Below are 17810 nucleotides of genomic sequence, written 5' to 3'. Positions count from 1 at the left end.
GAAATATAATGATAATATCTATAGGTTATGTAGTTTTACGCTAGAGTTGCCATATCGTGCGTCTGTCGTAAAGCCGTCAGCTGGAATAAGAACGAATCTTAGCAAATGTTTCTATCAATATAGAATGCACTGCACACCCCTCCCGACTAAACCGACTGAATGGGCCGCCAATCGAGCTCAGAGAGCGACCAAGTTTCACGCCAAATACGCACAAATCACGCGATCGGATATTCCGCCGCTTGCCGTATGTATCAATTGGTCGAGACTGGCGCCGACAGCTGTTCTCGATGATTGCTTTTTCCAAGAACGTCGGTGCAGAACCAAGACATGTGTGTGCATGACACGGGCAACTCGCGAGTTTTTTACATCTGACTCTTATGCGGCTAAAGGCACAGTGCCGCACAAGCTCAAAATAACGACTCCTACAGTTTGCCTTGTCACGTGATCAACCTCGTTTTGAATTGATAGTGGCAAGTAAGTGGACTGCTATTGATTCCGGCAAGAGGGTTACGCAAGACTTTGGTGCAGGGAACAATAGAGCTGTTTTTATCGAACCTTCAGCGCAGATTCCAGGAAAGTTGCGCTGGCGTGACGCTTCGGGCTCCGGAGGCTGGACAATGCAGGTCCACCGACGGTGGCTCAGATTCGTGCTGGTGGTACTGCTCATGAATTCACAGGCCAATGCACAGATTTTTGCAGTGCAAAGTCGCGATGGGGATCCAGAAACGGTCTTGAATTTTAAAGAGGATCTCAATAATGGACGTGTTCCAACGTTGGCGACGCAACGACCAGAACGGCCATGGTTGCTTGACCAGAATGCATCGTCGGACTCGTCGGAACCAGCAGAGCCCTCGACACCGACGCCCGAGGTTTTAAAACCAACCGACGCACCAAGTACACGGGCGCCTTTGACAAGTGCTTCCCCGGGAGTGAATAATAAGGACGTAGATGCTACCGACAAACCTTTACCTGTTAACAAACCCGTCGATCCTGCAAAGCGCGACGCCAATCGAGACAAAGCGACTGGTGTGGTAAAGCCAAAGGACGAGACCACGGAGGTTACGTTTACAAGGTCCCCACTTCTTCAACAGACAGCGCCTGTGTCCGACGCCATCCCCACGGCTGACAGCAATGCTAATTTTGACAAGCCAACCTCCAGTCCTCCAACTGAAGTTGAAATCAAGCCAGAGGAGTCGAAACCCGTGCCAAATGCACCACCGAAATCAATTTCTTTAAAAGTGAGGAAACAAATCATCGATCCCGAGTCTGGATCGGACGACGATGCCAGTGTAGGCTCTAAAAGTGATTTAAACGAGACCCAACAGACTTTGAAACCTCCTACGAAGAAGGATGCCAGTACGATTCAAGAGACTCTCGAATCAAATACAGTCGATTTAAAGACAAGTAAAACAAGTGACAAGACTACGAAACAAGACAATTTATCCGACAATGGTACGGATTCAAAGCAAGAAGCAGATACGTCGCGATCATCTTCGTCGTCTGGATCGCCGTCGGCCGCGGCGTCCGTATTAGCTGATGCAGCATCGAATGCCACGAGTACTGCATCAAATACGTTAATGCTTGGTTTAATGATGGCAGGCGCGATTGCGCTTGTGTTACTGGTCGCCCTCTTTGTATACAAGAAAACCAATCAACTGGTCCAAGACGACGACCCTGGTCTTGAAAGAGGACGTCACGATCACACTCAAGGCGTGGCTCAAGCGTCAACAGTGGCGGCAAATTATCATCAGAATCACAACATGTCGCCAACAGGGTTTAGTGACGACAATTACCCGCCAAATCCTGGCAATAGCCAATTCGATCAGGAGCCTTACGATCACGATGGAGGTCGACTTACGTACAATGATCCAAACCTCGACATGTTGACACCACGAAGCCAAATCGCTTTAGCGCATTCTCAAATGTCCTTGCCACCAATGGCGCAAACAAATTCTTCACACGGTACGAGTCAGTATTCGCAATACTCGTCCCAGTCGTCGTCGTTTTATGGTCAAAGTATGTATAGCTCTGGTCACTCGGGGAATCACTTTCAATCAAAGTATGACAGTCGACATCGAGAGGATCTTGCTTCCGAGGACGAGAGCGATTTTGGGGGCGATTCGATTCAAGATCTGTCGAATGGATGGCATGGAATGGGTCAAAAAGGGTCGAAAAAGACGACAAAGCGACCGGATTTGTCTTTGGACGAGTCGTTTTTTGAACCCAAAGACTCGCGATCGACGTCAGCAAGTGATTATCACGGCCAAACGCGCTTTCAAGCGTCCGGCCAGACAGAATACCGCATGTCCACGGCAGATGAGAGCAGATATATGGGCGACGAGAGTTTTGCGGCCACGAATAGTAATTACGACCAGAGCCACTACAATGGCGACCCGAGTTTTCAAAGCAGCGGCTTTAGCGAGTTTGAGGCATCTGGTGCACCCCGCCGACGAGGGGATAGTAGCAATCATGACGCGTCTTCGTTTTATCGGACCAAAGATTCTCGATTTACGGACGCTTCATACTATTGAGCGACTTACGAGTCCTGACCAATTTTAATGTCCCTCAAAAGTTTGTCCATGGTTGTGTGTAAACCTACGGATGTCTGTCAAAATGGAATTCAAATTAATTTATACTTTTGGCGATTGTATTCCTGTAAATTTGTATTTAAATTGCGAATTTTTCATTGTTCGTGAAAAACAAATTAATATATAGATTGAAAGGTTTTCTTTAAAAAAAATAAAAACAACCGACTGATGTGATGTACACCAAGTGCGTCCGATCTCGTTCCGCAGTGGCAGAGACATCCTCGCCCCTTGGCAGACCTTGCAACTCTTCTTTGGCTCGTTGTTACGCCTCGTGGGGCGCGTTTAGTACGCAAGTGCCAATTCTTTGCAACGTATTGCAAGATTCAGTATCAAACCGCCGAATCTCTCGTGTTGCCACGAGTAGATTTAATACCGAGAACATCACGCTAGAAGACGCGCCATGGCGGACGCGCAGGATGTCCAGACGCTCAAGATGCAAGGCACGTGACATCGTGTGGCCATTTAAAGCACACTCTCTTCCTTTGTGACAATATCGTGTGGTTTGTAGTGGTACGGAAACACGAGAATGACCCGGATCGTCGACGTTCGACTCATTTGCGATTAGAACCGCCACGTACGTGGCCATGTTGCAGTCCTTTTTCGTGCCATGATGCGACTTTAGACACTAATACGCGTTGTAACACGTAGAATCCGATGTCCGATTAGCGAGTTCTTTCCAACGGGCCCGCACATCAGGCGTTCATCGCCTTCTTCGCTCCAATACTAGCAGTATCGGGAGCTATGTACCACCGACAAAGGAGAACGATAGTACTCCTACCGGCAATAATGCGTCTAGCAGCAACGCGATTGTTGAAAACGACAAGCTTTATGACTCGAAAGAAATGCCTTCCGTGCCTGAATCGGTCAAAATAGACGATCATCTCGCTACTGACCAAGTCGAAGACGATCCAGTGCCTTTGTATCTCGAACACACATGGACCCACGTGGTGCTTAAAATGACGGCGTTTACCGAAGAAGATACCGTCACAAGCTTTACGTTTGATGAGAAAGGAGGCGGTATTGGCCAAACTTGTGAGAATATTGCAAGTATACCTGCCGATACACTCCTTGCAGAGACCGACCACGCACGTGTGCTGTATAGTCACGGGCGTTTCTATTTAGTCAATGGCGACCAAGCAAATGGGGACACGTTTGTGCGGTTAAGTCCCGTGGAAACCCAAGCAAATGACGAAAATATGGGCGATCGTATGCAATGGCCTCTCGAGCCTCACGTGGCATTTCGAGTTGGAAAATCGGATTTTCTTGTTACATCGTTTCACGAAGAATTGCCAAGTCTTACGGTCTCGGCATTAAGTGGCAAATTAGCTGGCACGGAGTTTGTGATTACACAAGAAGGTGCAGGAATTGGTCGATCTGCGGAGAATCAAATCCATACAAGTGATGGGGAACTCTCTCGAAAACATGCTGCAATTTGGTTTGATGAATTGACGAATCAATTTTATTTGATTGATTTAAACTCGACGAATGGGACATTTATGAAACTCGTGGGAAGTTATCAAGAACCCTATCGACTGGAAATTGGCGACGATTTACTCGTGGCACAAACGTGTTTAACTGTCAATCGGTTTGACTTTGGAGCGCATGCCGACATGGGCGCTCGTAAACATATGGAAGACGCGCATACGATTATTCAAGACTTGTGTATTGAACCATTAAGTCGTTTGGGATTGCATCCCCAGTCATTCTTTGCTGTCTATGACGGCCATGGCGGTGACGAAGCATCTTCGTTTTTGAGTGACGTGCTCCACCATAGCCTCATTACCGCGTTTTTCATGCACACGAGTGAATTGAAACCTTTACTAACAATGACAATTGAGGAATTGCAATCAATCATCATGAAGCGCTTGACCAATGCGTTTGAACGTACGGATGAAGAATTTTTAAGGACCTCGGATCGTCCGCAAGCTGGAAGCACGGCCACGACAGTCTTTGTGGCGGGCAAGTATCTCTTTGTGGCCAACGTTGGAGACTCGCGCACTGTCTTGAGTCGCAATGGCACAGCTGAACGACTTTCAAATGATCATAAACCCAGTCGAACGGACGAAGCGCAGCGGATTCGAGAGACTGGCGGCTTTGTGATTCACGGACGTATTATGGGCGAATTGGCCGTCTCGCGTGCCTTTGGCGACGCCCCTTTCAAGTCGTTTGATCTCGTCGAGCCTTTGGTCGATGACATTGACACGAAAGCACGGAACGAGTACAATTCGCAGGAATTACCGGTGAATCCCAACGATATTTTAAAAGGTCCATTAGTGATTCCGACGCCAGAGTTTACCGTCACGGAATTAACAGACGAGTGCGAGTTTGTGATGCTCGCAAGTGACGGATTGTATGATGTGTTGAAAGATCAAGAAGCTGTGGATTTTGTTCGTCGAAAACTTGTCGAATTGAAAGATGTGCAACGGGCTGTTGAGGTGTGTGAGTGAGTGGATTGTGCTAGATGATGCTTGTGGTGGATTAATGGCGCGATTCTCTCTCGTTTTTCTTTGTGTAGGCGCTTATTGAGTATGCCATTTTTCATCAGCGGTCGACCGATAATGTGACATGTGTCGTTGTGATGTTTAAAGAGGCGAAAGAAATAGTGTGGCAAAGTTCCTCGTAAACATGAGTCTGAGCGCTAAAAAAGAGGACAAAACATCAATATATAGGATAGGACGGGACAATTACTACTATTGAACGAAAAATTGCCGTATGGGTTTAAAAAGAGTAAAACCACATTTTAGGAAGAGAATTTCTAAACTCACTTCATGCAGTTTTTAGTCAATTTAATTTCTGAATTACAGCGTATCACATTGCATTACATAGATCAACGCCAAACTCTCCGTGCACGATCACCAACTGCGGCGTTATCTGACGGCTTTCCATTGACTTTTTTGCGCGGTTTAGAAAAGTTGGAACCGTCCTAGAACGAAGTGCAAGTAAAGATTTTTTTAAATACAAGAATGCTGGTATCCCATCATGACCCAGACCGTCCCGAAAATTCAAGTAAGCGAAGCCATAAGTGCTTGAACTATCCTTTCCAAGTCACTTTAAAGCAAAGAGCTTGGAAGTTGGAGATAGATAATGGTGCTCAAAACCATGACCTTGTGCATCTTAGTGCATATTCTTCCGTACGCAGGCTTGGGAATACGGCAAGTCAGCAGGTGGTTCGCTTCACAATGCTGTTGTCCCTTCTAGAACAATTTAATAATTGTCTCTCGTTCATCATGGCCAACTAATGAACGTCTTTGAGCGTTACAGGCGTGTGGATGTCGTACGAGTGAGTGCGATGGCCTCACTTGTGGTTCGGTCGTTAGCATGACTGCACAAGACCTCAGTGTGAATACCCAGCACATTGTGGAGTTAGATCCCGACGGCTGTGCACGAGCAAATGCAACATCGAAGGTCCGCTATTGTGACGTGGACATAGTTATTGACGGAAGTGCACAAGCACAGGCAGCGTCGAAGTTCAACCACTCGAATAAGTTAAGAGGTACGAAACAAGGATGCTTTCTTGAAAAGCAACATCCAAGAGAATTTGGAACGCCCGTCTATAAGAGAGAGTGCGAAAGTCCTTGCTCGACTGGAGAGTCGATCGTGAAGGATATCGCTGTGGTAGCGCAACCACAGCTAGAGGATGTTGGGGAGGATATTCACCAAATAATTTCTGAGAGAAGAAGTCCCCGGAAACCTGTGGTCTAAGGTTCCCAGGTACCTTTGGAAATAAGTTCCAAAGAAGAAACTGAGACAATCAATGTCTTAGTAAACAATGGATCAAGTGTAGGCGCTTATACACTTGATCTATTAGCGCCTCCGAAGTTAACTTCGGAGATAACTCGATTGCCAACGCTATAATCGAAACGGTTTTTGCTGATCTGCGTAGTAGTAAAGTCAAGCAGATCTGCCTACTTGTCACAGATGACGACAACGTGGCCAATATTCGGTCGGCAATCGTATTTCTTGAGAACGAACGGATTCTCAATAGCTCATCGATAAACGAAAGTGTCCTGAATGAGAAGATTCGGATTATACGTTTTACGTCCCGATCCTGGGAGTCTTTGAAAACAACCCATATGCATAAAGATTTAGTTGAATTTTAGGATGTCTTCCCTGAATCAGTACCGTGCGAGTTGCCTAACGACAAAGGCACTCGACACGAAATCGACCTTATCCCAGGTTCGAAATACTGTGGTATGAATCAATTGCCGTTGCGTCGTGAACAAGTAATAGCGATCGACAAATTCTTTGCCGAATGCTTAGCAGCGGGCCATGTGAGGGAATCAACTTTCCCACATAGCTCTACAACCTTCTGTGTGCGCAATGCAACAGGAGGTTGGCGGATAGTGCATGCATTCAATAAACTGAATACTGCAACTGTACCGGCTCAAACGCCGATACCACGAAAATATGTAATCATTGATGGCATGTCAAAGAGTACTATCTTTTCGTCAATGAATCTGCTGGATGGATTCTATCAGATCCTTGTGCGTGAACAAGATATTCCGCTCACAGCAGTAATCACCCCCAAGTAGTATGCTATGGGAGTGGCTAGTCATGCCACAGGGGTTTAGTAATGCCCCTGCGACATTTGACAAACGTGTAACCAATCTATTGAGATCGGGGCGGGATTTTGTACCGAGCTATTATGATGACGACTTCGTTCATAGCAGACCCATGAACGGAACGCCGGATGTTGAAGTTCATCGTATCCACGTCCGAAAGGTTCTTACCCTTATGCGTAAGCACAAGTTGCATGCAGAAATGTATATTCGCTGCAAGCGAAATACCTCTTCTTGGGTGCATCGTGGGTAAACACGGTGAATGCCGCGATTCAGAAAAAGATCAAGGCGATCACCGACTGGCTTGTACCAGTCGATGTAAGGGACTAAAACAGTTCCTCGTTTAGCGGCATTTTTGCACAAGTACTCACGTACTTGTGCTAAAATGACAGTATATCTTTCTTCTTTGTTGAAGAAAAAACGTAAAGTTGTCATGGAACCCTGATTGTCAGCTTTCCTTCGATGATATTAAGAAAAGCTGGATGCAATCGCCAATCCTGGCGATTGCAGACCGAGATCGACCTTTTCATGTCGTCCCTGACGCCAGCGATTTTGCATTCGGCTGTGCGTTAACGCAATATGTCACAGACGGCGCAGAGCGCGTCGTCTATTTTCAATCGCGTCAATTTCAACCAGCGAACGCAACTATTTAGTGTATGATAAGGAACTCCTTGCCATGAAATACGCACTGGCTAAGTTAGGGTCTACCTCTTGGAAGATAGACCGTTCATTGAATATACGGACCATGCGTCTTTACGCACGGCCATAAGCAGTCCACACCTCTCGCATAGAATGGCGAGATGGTTGTCTTCCTTTGCGGAGTATAACTTCTCCGTGGAGTATAAATCAAGACGACTAAGCGTTGTCGCTGATGCCCTTTCGCGCCGGCCCTATTTTGAGCTGGCTGCGCAACAGTGACCATAAGATCACTGTTGCAATAATAAGTGTTCCGATGTCAACATTAAATGACGACGTTAGAAGAGCTTAACATGAAGATAAGGCTCTTACAGGGTTGATGGATTACCTAAGAGATCCATCCCAACAATCCTTAGAAGGGTTGTCGAAGTTGTATCGATCCTCAACAGATAGATATACAACGCGCAACGGTTAATTGTATTGTTCAGCCATTGCTGGCGACACACCTCGTGTCATCATCCCTACCCATAATGATCTGCGATTACGCATCATGTATGAGTACCACGATGCACCAAAAAGTGGTCATCGTGGACGGGAGAAGACATTTCTCACGATAAGTTCCGACTTCTACTGGCCACGCCAGTATGTGTTCGTCCACAAGCACATACGTGCTTGAGAAGTTTGTCAACAAGAAACCCCAGTGCTTCATCCCGTGCCCAGTGCTTCATCCCGTGCTCCGTTACATCCTCTGCCTTTTCCGGCAGAGTGCTGGCAGTCCGTATCTATGAACTTCGTCCTCGGATTCTTTGAAGTCACCCATAAGAATAATGGTATTCTTGTTTTTGCTGAGCGTTTAAGCAAGATGGTACATCTTGCTGCCGTCCCGGAGTCGATCACAGCCAAAAGCTGTGCTCGTGGCTTTATTAAAACGATCTTTTACTTGATGGGTTACATTTTGAACTGGTCTCAGATCGAGACCCTCGATCCACGGCGGGATGAGCTCAAGCTTAAAATCTCCGTGCAAAATTTTCATTGCGAATTGTAGCATGAGAATTTCCAGATTCAGCATGAGAATCTGCAGTCGTGAACAAGTCACTACCATCCTCAATACCACTTTCTAATTAACACCCTGCGGCTGAGTTAGTGAGCATTACTGGTTTAAGCTATGCTCTATTATTGATTTTAGTACTACCGCAGCCGCAAACCTGTATAACTAGCCATTGAAGGAGATGGTAACAAAAATACGTTAAGAATGCAAAGGTAAAGGTGAAGTCGTAACAAGGTTTCCGTAGATGAACCTGCGGAAGGATCATTACCACACCTAAAAAACTTCCACGTGAACTGTGGCAAAACTTAGTTGGGAACAAATTAGGCGGCGACTGCAGACTTTATTGTTAGCGGTTGCTGCTAAATGCGTCCCATCATGGCGATCGTTTCGACCTCGGTTGGAATTAGTAGCTAACAGTGTTCAAATCACTTGGATCACATTTAAAAATGTCAACTTCTGATCATCCTGAAACAGATGGTCAGACGGACCGTGCAAACCGTATTCTCTAAGAGATACGTCTCGGACACGTCCACTCTTTTGACAGCTGGAGCGAGTTCTTGCCGATGTAGAATTTGCCATCAACAATTCAGCGCATGCTTCTACAAAGCATACACCATTTTTCGTGAATGGCTTACGACACCCTCGTATCCCTATGCTGTTTGAGAGTAACTCTTATTTAAGGGGGGAGGGACTCGCTCGAGCAAAGAAGCTTTAGCTCTTGCTCATGACTCATTAGCCCTAAGGTTCAATGCGAAGGATACGAATGTTGAGTTTACTAACATTGAAGTGGACAAACTCAGTAATAACAGTTATGCTTTTACTGACTTAGACAACGATGCTGGAAGACTCAGCATCGAAAACAATACTATTAATGATAATGCTCTCAATCGTGAAGAGATGAATATCTCCGCAGTGCGAGCCGGTTGCACTGAAACAAAAATAAAATCGAGTCAGCAGGTGGTTTCCTGCTGGCTAGCGAAGCAGTGGTCCATTTGTACGGGATTCCATCGCTAGTGCGGTGGACCGACAGATACGGAACTCTGACAAAAATGGAAAAGCAAACACACTTAAATTTAAAATTAATGACCTAGTCATACTGTCTACGGTAAACCCACCAAAGCACGTAGTGACGAGTGTAGGCAGTAATAAATTACTGCCCAGGTATATCGGCCCGTTTCGTGTATTACATCGCTAAGGCAATGCATACACGATCGAGCTGCCTCGTAGAATGCGTACGCATCCTACTTTTTTTGCTGGTCGTCTCCGCTCACGCCATCAGTACGAGGCTTCTTCCGATCCGGATTACACCGGAACGGTCAAGGGCATCAGCTAAAGCCTTATGGCTCCCAGCTAAAGACTTATTGTCTCAGAACAGGGTCTATTTCTTTTGAGCAAGACGATCCACTCTTTCCTACAAGAAAGAAAATCTTCTGACGAACAGTCAACAGCTTCTTTTCGTTCGCCAGTTTGTTCAGTCTCAATCTGCGCACAACTTTTTACCTGGTCACGAGAAACATTGTCGACCGTCACCGCTAATGCGCGGCGACGAAATTGCTCGTGGTCAAGATTCCCTCTTAAGGAAAAAAGGGTGTGATTCGAATTACAATGCTGAATCGGGCTCGTCAAACGAGGCGAATCCGATTCCCCCCCCACATCCATTGATGGGTTCGGGTGGTGAGAAGCGCTTTCTTGTTAAAAGATTCTTGAGCCACCGTGAGGCAAAGAGGTTCGAGTGAGTTATCTCGTTCGTTGGCGAGGGTGTCCGCCCTCGCATGATAGTTGGGAACCTCGTTCCTAACTGATATTGGACGTTCCGGGTCTCGTCTTACATTACGACGAGACCCATCCTCCTTGGTAAAAGGTCCAACGGAGAACGAGTGCTTCCCGAGCAAAAAAGTATTGAAGGTTATCGATCCCTTGACGCATCTCGTAAGAGATGAGAGTCCTCCAATGGGGATCTTTGAGGAATATGCTTCCTTAGGGACATGACCTGCGCCTTTTATAACAGCATGGTTATGAGTCCCCCACGAGAGGCAAGGTATGCCTGCCTCTCTAGACAAACGTTGCAGCTTGTAGCGTGCACCGACTATGTTACGTTTTTTGAACCGTTCACGGAAAACATCCAGTTTGTCAAGCCAGGCCTCGCAGCCTATGCTTTGCACAATCTGGATAAATCCCGTCCAAGCTTGAAATGAACTTTGACATCCTTTGCCCGCTTACAAGTGTACCACTGATGCCGGAAAAGGGCATCGATGAGGAATCCGTTTCATCCTCACCAGGCTTGTAAAGGCTGGATGAGTCGAATAACGGAATATGTATCGATCGTTGGTCATACCAAACTAACGTTTACCTTTAGAGGCAACCAAGGCTTCTTTCCGGGAGCGAGCCGCAACGTATCGCGGTCCTCTCCTGTTGACTCAAGTTAACGTTAATGCTAACATGGCTCTCGGAGCGATCCTTCAAATTACTCCTTTTCTGGTGATGCAAAGTAGTACCATCAGCAACATCCTTCCCTACACGATCACTTAGTTCCTGGTGACGCATACTAACATCACCAGAGTGACCGTCGGCCATGGAGTCATCATCAGATGACTCCCCACCGAAGGGTCCGACGAGTCGAACAACCTCGTCATCACCTCTTTGGTTGTCACGTCAGAATGCAAAGGTTAACGGGCTCGGCTCCGGGTGATCCGGCGGCCTCCACGTTAGCCACTGAGTCGCGATGACGGTGACTTAGACCAGTCACCTACAATTAATGTAGCAGGTGAATAGTCGCCGTCACCTGCAATGGCATCAACAGTCACCTCCAATGGGAGTAGGAGGTGACGTATTCTACACATAAGCGTCTACTGAAACATTTGCATTAACAGCATCTGCACTGATCCGTGCAGCTGCCAGCTTTGCGGCCTCACGGGCCACGCGCACAGACTTATTCGTCGCCATTCTGATTTCTGAACAAAAATCAATAATGCGATAAAATTAAAATATTAATTAAAACCAATAGTGCAAAATTACAGAAATATACATAAAGAGTAATACTAAATATTATGTTCTATGAAAGAAAATAAGCAAAGAAGTAAAATAATTATCTTTATTAATTATTTTACATAAATAGTTCCAATATTACCAAATTTGGTAATATTGACGCAATAAGGCATAAGCTCTATTGATTGGTTGATGCTACCTTAAATCAACTCCGCCAATCGTTATAAGACACGATTGTGCGGTGCGCACGGAGGCGCCCCATTCATAATTTGTTATTAATTTAATAAAATCAGTAGTAGATAGAAGATCGTTACGTAGGAACTTAATATATAGTACAGGGTTGCTTTTGCTCTATTCTAAAGCTTTAGAACTAACCTTTGGTGGCTAAGACCTGTAATCTCTGCGTCAAAAGTAGCGGGATGGAGACGATATAGTTCTGTTCGGACACCAACGTTAAGACATTCAATAAAATGGTTAATAGAACTATTTCTGGCAATAGGTCTTGCTTCATGGTAGCAACACGAGTTTTTAATTCCTGGACACAGTCCGCTAGGGTACGTTTACCCCGATGAGACGCTAAAAAACGATCGTACGCGAAAAGCCTGATTAGGCGGCGCAAACGTGCGGTCTAACTCCCATTTTTAGCGATTCCCATGTGGGAATCGCGGCATCTATAAAAGTGCCACATGTGAGAGCCCACTCACTGGCTCTACCACCGAGCTTAGAGATAGAAAAGGTGTCCATTTCTAGAACCACCTCTTGTTGCTCGGTTTGGACTATGGCCGAAGTTACTTCCATGTTTATTTGCCCGAGCCATAGAGACTTTCTCCTTCTTTGCCCTTATATGTACGGACAATAAGAAATGCATTGGGCTCGGAGTCAGGTGGAGGGATGTACCTAGTTGGCATAGATACCGCGAAGTGGTCTTCGACCTACCCATGAGGGAAGCCTGATATTGCATTAAGGCTTTAAGGCTGGCTTCGAGAACCTCTGAGCCATGGGATATAATGTGATCGATATGATCCGGCCCAAACAAGGTTTAAAGCTTGTCGAAAGCAACACGTCGCGCCCCCGAAAGTTCAGGGAAGTGCTCAAACTCCGAAGAGGATAAGTCAAAAAGACTTAGGCAAACATTAATTACAAGAGCTACCAGGTGTAGCGAAGTTACCTCGCTCCTTGCATCAGAGGAAGATTTATAGACTCAGAGAGTCACTTAGTTCTATAGAATTAATAGGTTCGACAACTTCGTGAGTTGTACAAGCTCTAAAATCTTGATGAATCCTAGCTCAAGGGATTCAAAAGTTCCTAAAACCAAGTGACAACTAGTGCCCGAGACTATGTACCCTAGAAAGGTTTCTTTATCTCGTAGATCAATGCGCAAGCCAGGAAGGCGAGCGGAACTGAATGATTATTTATATCTAAAACCTTACTTTAACTAAATTAAAGTCGATTTTGGCTTATATCTGGCGGCTGCCACGTAATTAGTTACCCATAATATATGGGATATTAGTGATTAAGTATTTTTTTATAGAACGAAAGGGTATTTTACCCTACAGTAACTGTACCGCAACAATGGTTCACTGTAACGGGGCACCCTTTGCTAGTACTGTTAACAGTACTAGACAACCTACCCTGATTACAGCGAAGGTGGGGTGGCTCGGTTACTTCACGTACACGACGTGCAGAGGACATTTGACATTGCGTTAAGCGCAAAATACGACTTCGCGTTATCTCGCGTTATTATTATGGGTACTGTAGGCGGGCACATCTTAATGCGGCCACGCTCTACTTAGACACACACCCTAGCACAGCGAGGAAGCTGTTTAATTAGCTTCTCTTGCGTGCAGTGAGGTAGTTGTGGTGGACGCGTTAGCGACCTCACCCAACCCACTAAGTACTCTAGTAAAGTGTCATCACGGGAGCGGCAATCCAACTCCCGTGCCCACTTACCAAGTAGGAAGTAGTTTTTAGACTGATTTATATTTAATCGCATTAAATATAAATACCTATTTTTACCTGTCAAAAATGTCATCTCTGAAGATAACACTAATATGTATTGCAAGCGTATCTTTCTAGATACCTCGCGTAACGGATGACACTAGCCGTCATTCCTCCTAATGTGAATGCACCTATGTGCATCACATACACAAGGGTTGGTCACAATGTGAACCACACCCAAGTGCTGGGTCTAATTACTTTATTTAAGTAAGTGACCATCCCATTGAGTACACCAAATGTACTTAACGGGAACAATGTGGCATCAGGGCAACTTTAGCCCGTTACGGGTACCATGTTAGCTCCTCGAGCATATTAAATCCGTCTAACAGTCCAGAACCCATGGACCTCAGCCTCGCTGAGGAAGAAGAAGAGCTTCCAGGTGTACAACAGCCTCGTGACATCCGTTGATGTTACACGTGCGGGAGCACTAAGCATTTACGCCCGGCTTGTCCATTGCATAATCCGCGCAAAGCTCGAAAGAGCAACAATCCCGACCTATACCATAAATCTGGTACGGTGACGGAAAACATCGATACCCAGTACCCTCGCATGATAGCTGGAAACCGCTTCTCAACTGATGATGGACGTTCCTTATCTTGTTCGACAGTACGGCGAGATCCATCCTCTTCCACAGAGGGTCCATCAGAGAACGAGCGCCCCCGCGCTCGTAAAAGGATTGGAGACTCTTGATTCCTTAGCGCATCTCACAAGAGATGAGCGTTCTCCATTGAGGATCTTTAAGAGAGTATGCCTCCTTAAGGACATGACCTGCACCCTTAAAACAGCTTGGGCATGAGCCCCCCACGAGAGGCAAATAACTACCCCTCTAGACAAACGGTGCAGCTTGTAGCGTGCACCGCCTACGGTCTGTTTTTCGAACCGTTCACGAAAAGCATCCAGTTTGTCAAGCCAGGCCTCGCGGTCTATGCTTTGCACATTCTGCACAAATGCTTCCCAAGCTTGGAACAAATGAGTGACATCCTTTGTACGCTTACATGTGTACCATCGATGCCGGAAAAACGCATCGATGAAGAATTCCGTTTCGTCCTCACCAGACTTTTAAAGCCTGGGTGAGTCGTATAACGGAATTTGGTATCGATCGTTGATCATACCAGATCCAACGAGTTAAGTTACCCTTAAAGGGTAACCAAGGCGGGAGCAAACCTCAAAGCGTTGCGGTCCCTCTACCGTTGGTTCTTAGTAACATTAACGCTAACATTACTCTTGGAGTGATCGTTAAATTCGCTTCGTCCCTGTGATGCATTCTGACATCACAAGAGTATCATCGTCCATGGAGTCATCAAAAGATGACTCCGCACAAAAAGGGTCTGACGAAGTGTCAAACAAATGTCATCATTTGTCATCACCTCTTTGGTCGTCACGTTGGAATCCGTAGGCTTAACGGACGTGGCCCCGGTCGATCCGGATGCATTAACAGTTGCCACCGAGTGGGGCGATTACGCTGACTCGGCCCAGTCATCTACAAAAGGAGTAGCAGGTGATTTGGCCAGTCACCTCCACTTAAAGCAGGGGGTGACGCTTGCTAGTTTTCCACAAAAGACGCCTTAGCGTCTACTCAAACAATTTGCATCACTAGTAGCTATACAAAGCGTGCAGCTGCCAGCTTTGCGACTTCACAGGCTATGCGCACGAGTTTCGAAACCATGCGCAATGAAAAGTTAAAATTAATATAAAACCAACTAGTACTACTTTACGGAACGAGACATAATAGTACTCTCTAGTGTCCCGTTACATAAATGTTATTTCATATGAGAGGAAAAAAATAAAGAAGTACAAATTATTATCTTTCATTAATTTTGACTAAATAGTTCCAGTATTACCCAAATTTGGTAATATTGACGCATACGACGTTAGTTCTATTGATTGTCTGCTTTAAATTTTGCTTTAAATTTTAAAATAACCCCGCCAATCGTTACAAGACACGATTAGGCGGTGCGCATTGCATAGTTAGCTATTAATATATCCAAGCCAGTAGATAGAAGATCGTTTCGAAAGAACTTAATACATTAGTACAGCTCTTCTTTTTTCCTATTACTAAAGTCTTGGTATTAGCCCTTAGAGTTAAGACTTTTTAGCTACGTAAAACCTTCCTCTGCACGTCGTGTACGTGAAGTAATCGAGGGACCCCACCGGTAATGGGGTCATATGTGATCGGTGTTCTGACACACTATGGATATTGTGACTGTGTCATATAGTCGGTGTGTGTGTCAGTACATCAAGGAGTAAGCCGGGTTACCGTTGTGACTCATCCAGGTACGAATGACACGTGTCGGCACCTCAAGTACGGAGTATTGATATTCAGTAGTGTGAAATTAGTAGCATTTAGTAGCCTGATTTGTCACTGTAGTTGGACTGCTAAAAGATCTCAATACATAACAGTTCAGAACTTCCTCTGTGAGTTGCTGTGTGACCCTGTCACACCACCTTTATGTAGTTGACAAGTATTTACTAGCAAAAGGCGCCCGTTACAACAATCTTCTTATCTACTGACTTAATACAAAGCTATATATGGTGACTCATTGGCACCGCTCATTCGGCGTCTAGCAGCGATTGGCGGGGTTCGTTTTTTTAAGCTTAAATCAACCAGTGCAATCGAACTGTTGCATTGTTGCTTCAATATTACCATATACGGTAATCTTTAAACTAACTAAAAAATAATAATTTTAATCTCCTGTACTATTTTCTGTGACAGGAAGTATCCATCGTATAGCATATAAAATTTATGCAACGGACACCCCGTTACATTCCCCCTTAACCAACAGTCATGATGAAGGGTGACAAAGAGTACTATTTTGTTTCTCTGCAAAGGAGCACTTGCTGGTTTAGCTTGATTCCAAATTTCTTGCATGGTAACTCACCGCGTGGGCGTCGCCAGTAAATACGCAAATCTGGCATCTACACGACTAAGTTTAGCTGCTGGTAAGGCAAACACATCAGTAGACGCCCAAGCGTCTACCTTGAGAGACAACTCGCCCTCAACTCCGATTGAAGGCGTTTGTTACGATCCGGAGTCGGACTCCGCGTCCCCGACTTGAGGACAACTATAGTGTCCTCCGGTTCGTATCCATCAAACCAGTGGGCTCTGACGGGACGGATCAAGTATAAATTTGGAGATGTTCGAGTCTTCGGACTTTCTTGATAAGGAAACATCGCGCGATGGCTCAAGTACAAAGTATGATACTGGTGATGCCAAAATGCACCACTGGGAACGAAGTGATCGTAAAGATTACCTCAAAGAGAATGTTAGCTTAAATGCTAATAATAGCCAAAGCGAGAGTGACCGCAATACGTTGCGTGTCGCTCACCAGAAGAAACCTTAATTGCTCTCTAAGGACACTTTAGCTTGTCAGTCTGGAATTACCAACGAGGGATACAAAGTCCCGTCGTTCGACCCGTCCAGGCTTCACAAGCCTGGTGACGACGAAAAACAAATTATTCATCGATGCCTTTCTCCGCCAGTGTACCCACAATAAAAATTCTGGGTACACTGGCATGCGTGCCAAGGATGTAACTTCCTTGTGTCAAGCTTAGGAAAAACTTATACAGAAAGTGCAAAGCGTATGCTGCGAGGCATGGCTTGACAGACTGGTTTACGCAAAGATAATTGCCTTCGCCATAGATCTTCCTTCTATTATCAACGTATTTTATCACTCCAAAATTGGTTTAAAAGGTATTCTATAGTCGGTGCACACTATAAGACGCACCGTTTGTATAGAGAGGTACGTTACCTTGCCTCTCGAGGGAGGACTCATTTCACTGCTGCGTCAAGGGTGCAGTCCATGTCTCTAAGGAGGCGTACATCTTTTCCGGGATACTGGAAGGGATTGATAACTTGCAAACCCTTTAAGAGCGCGGGAAGCGCTCGTTTTGCGATGGTCCTTGTGGATCATCGATATGTCTCGTCATACGGCATGACGAGAACCGGTACATCCAACAAATTTAGGAGCAAGGCTCCCAACTACCTTGCGAGGGTGG

At 45.6% G+C, this 17810-nt stretch overlaps 2 protein-coding genes across 2 annotated transcripts; both read left to right on the top strand.

Annotated features, from left to right (window-relative positions):
- Positions 1 to 617: 617 nt before the first annotated feature.
- On the top strand, positions 618 to 2531 carry CCR75_004549 (uncharacterized protein; the record flags this gene model as incomplete). The annotated part of the gene is made up of 1 exon (XM_067962635.1): positions 618 to 2531. The coding sequence occupies one exon, from the start codon at positions 618 to 620 to the stop codon at positions 2529 to 2531; it is 1914 nt and encodes a 637-aa protein (XP_067816853.1).
- Positions 2532 to 2761: 230 nt separating this feature from the next.
- Positions 2762 to 5392, top strand: CCR75_006525 (uncharacterized protein; the record flags this gene model as incomplete). The annotated part of the gene is made up of 4 exons (XM_067964595.1): positions 2762 to 3032; positions 3097 to 3162; positions 3237 to 5023; positions 5104 to 5392. The coding sequence occupies 4 exons, from the start codon at positions 2762 to 2764 to the stop codon at positions 5209 to 5211; spliced, it is 2232 nt and encodes a 743-aa protein (XP_067819890.1). The 3' UTR covers positions 5212 to 5392.
- Positions 5393 to 17810: the final 12418 nt, after the last annotated feature.

This window comes from Bremia lactucae, linkage group LG4, assembly GCF_004359215.1.
Source record: "Bremia lactucae strain SF5 linkage group LG4, whole genome shotgun sequence".
In the NCBI taxonomy this organism is placed as follows: Eukaryota; Oomycota; class Peronosporomycetes; order Peronosporales; family Peronosporaceae; genus Bremia; species Bremia lactucae.
The sequence above is the reverse complement of the archived record's forward strand: the minus strand, read 5'-3'. Positions and strand labels throughout refer to the sequence as shown.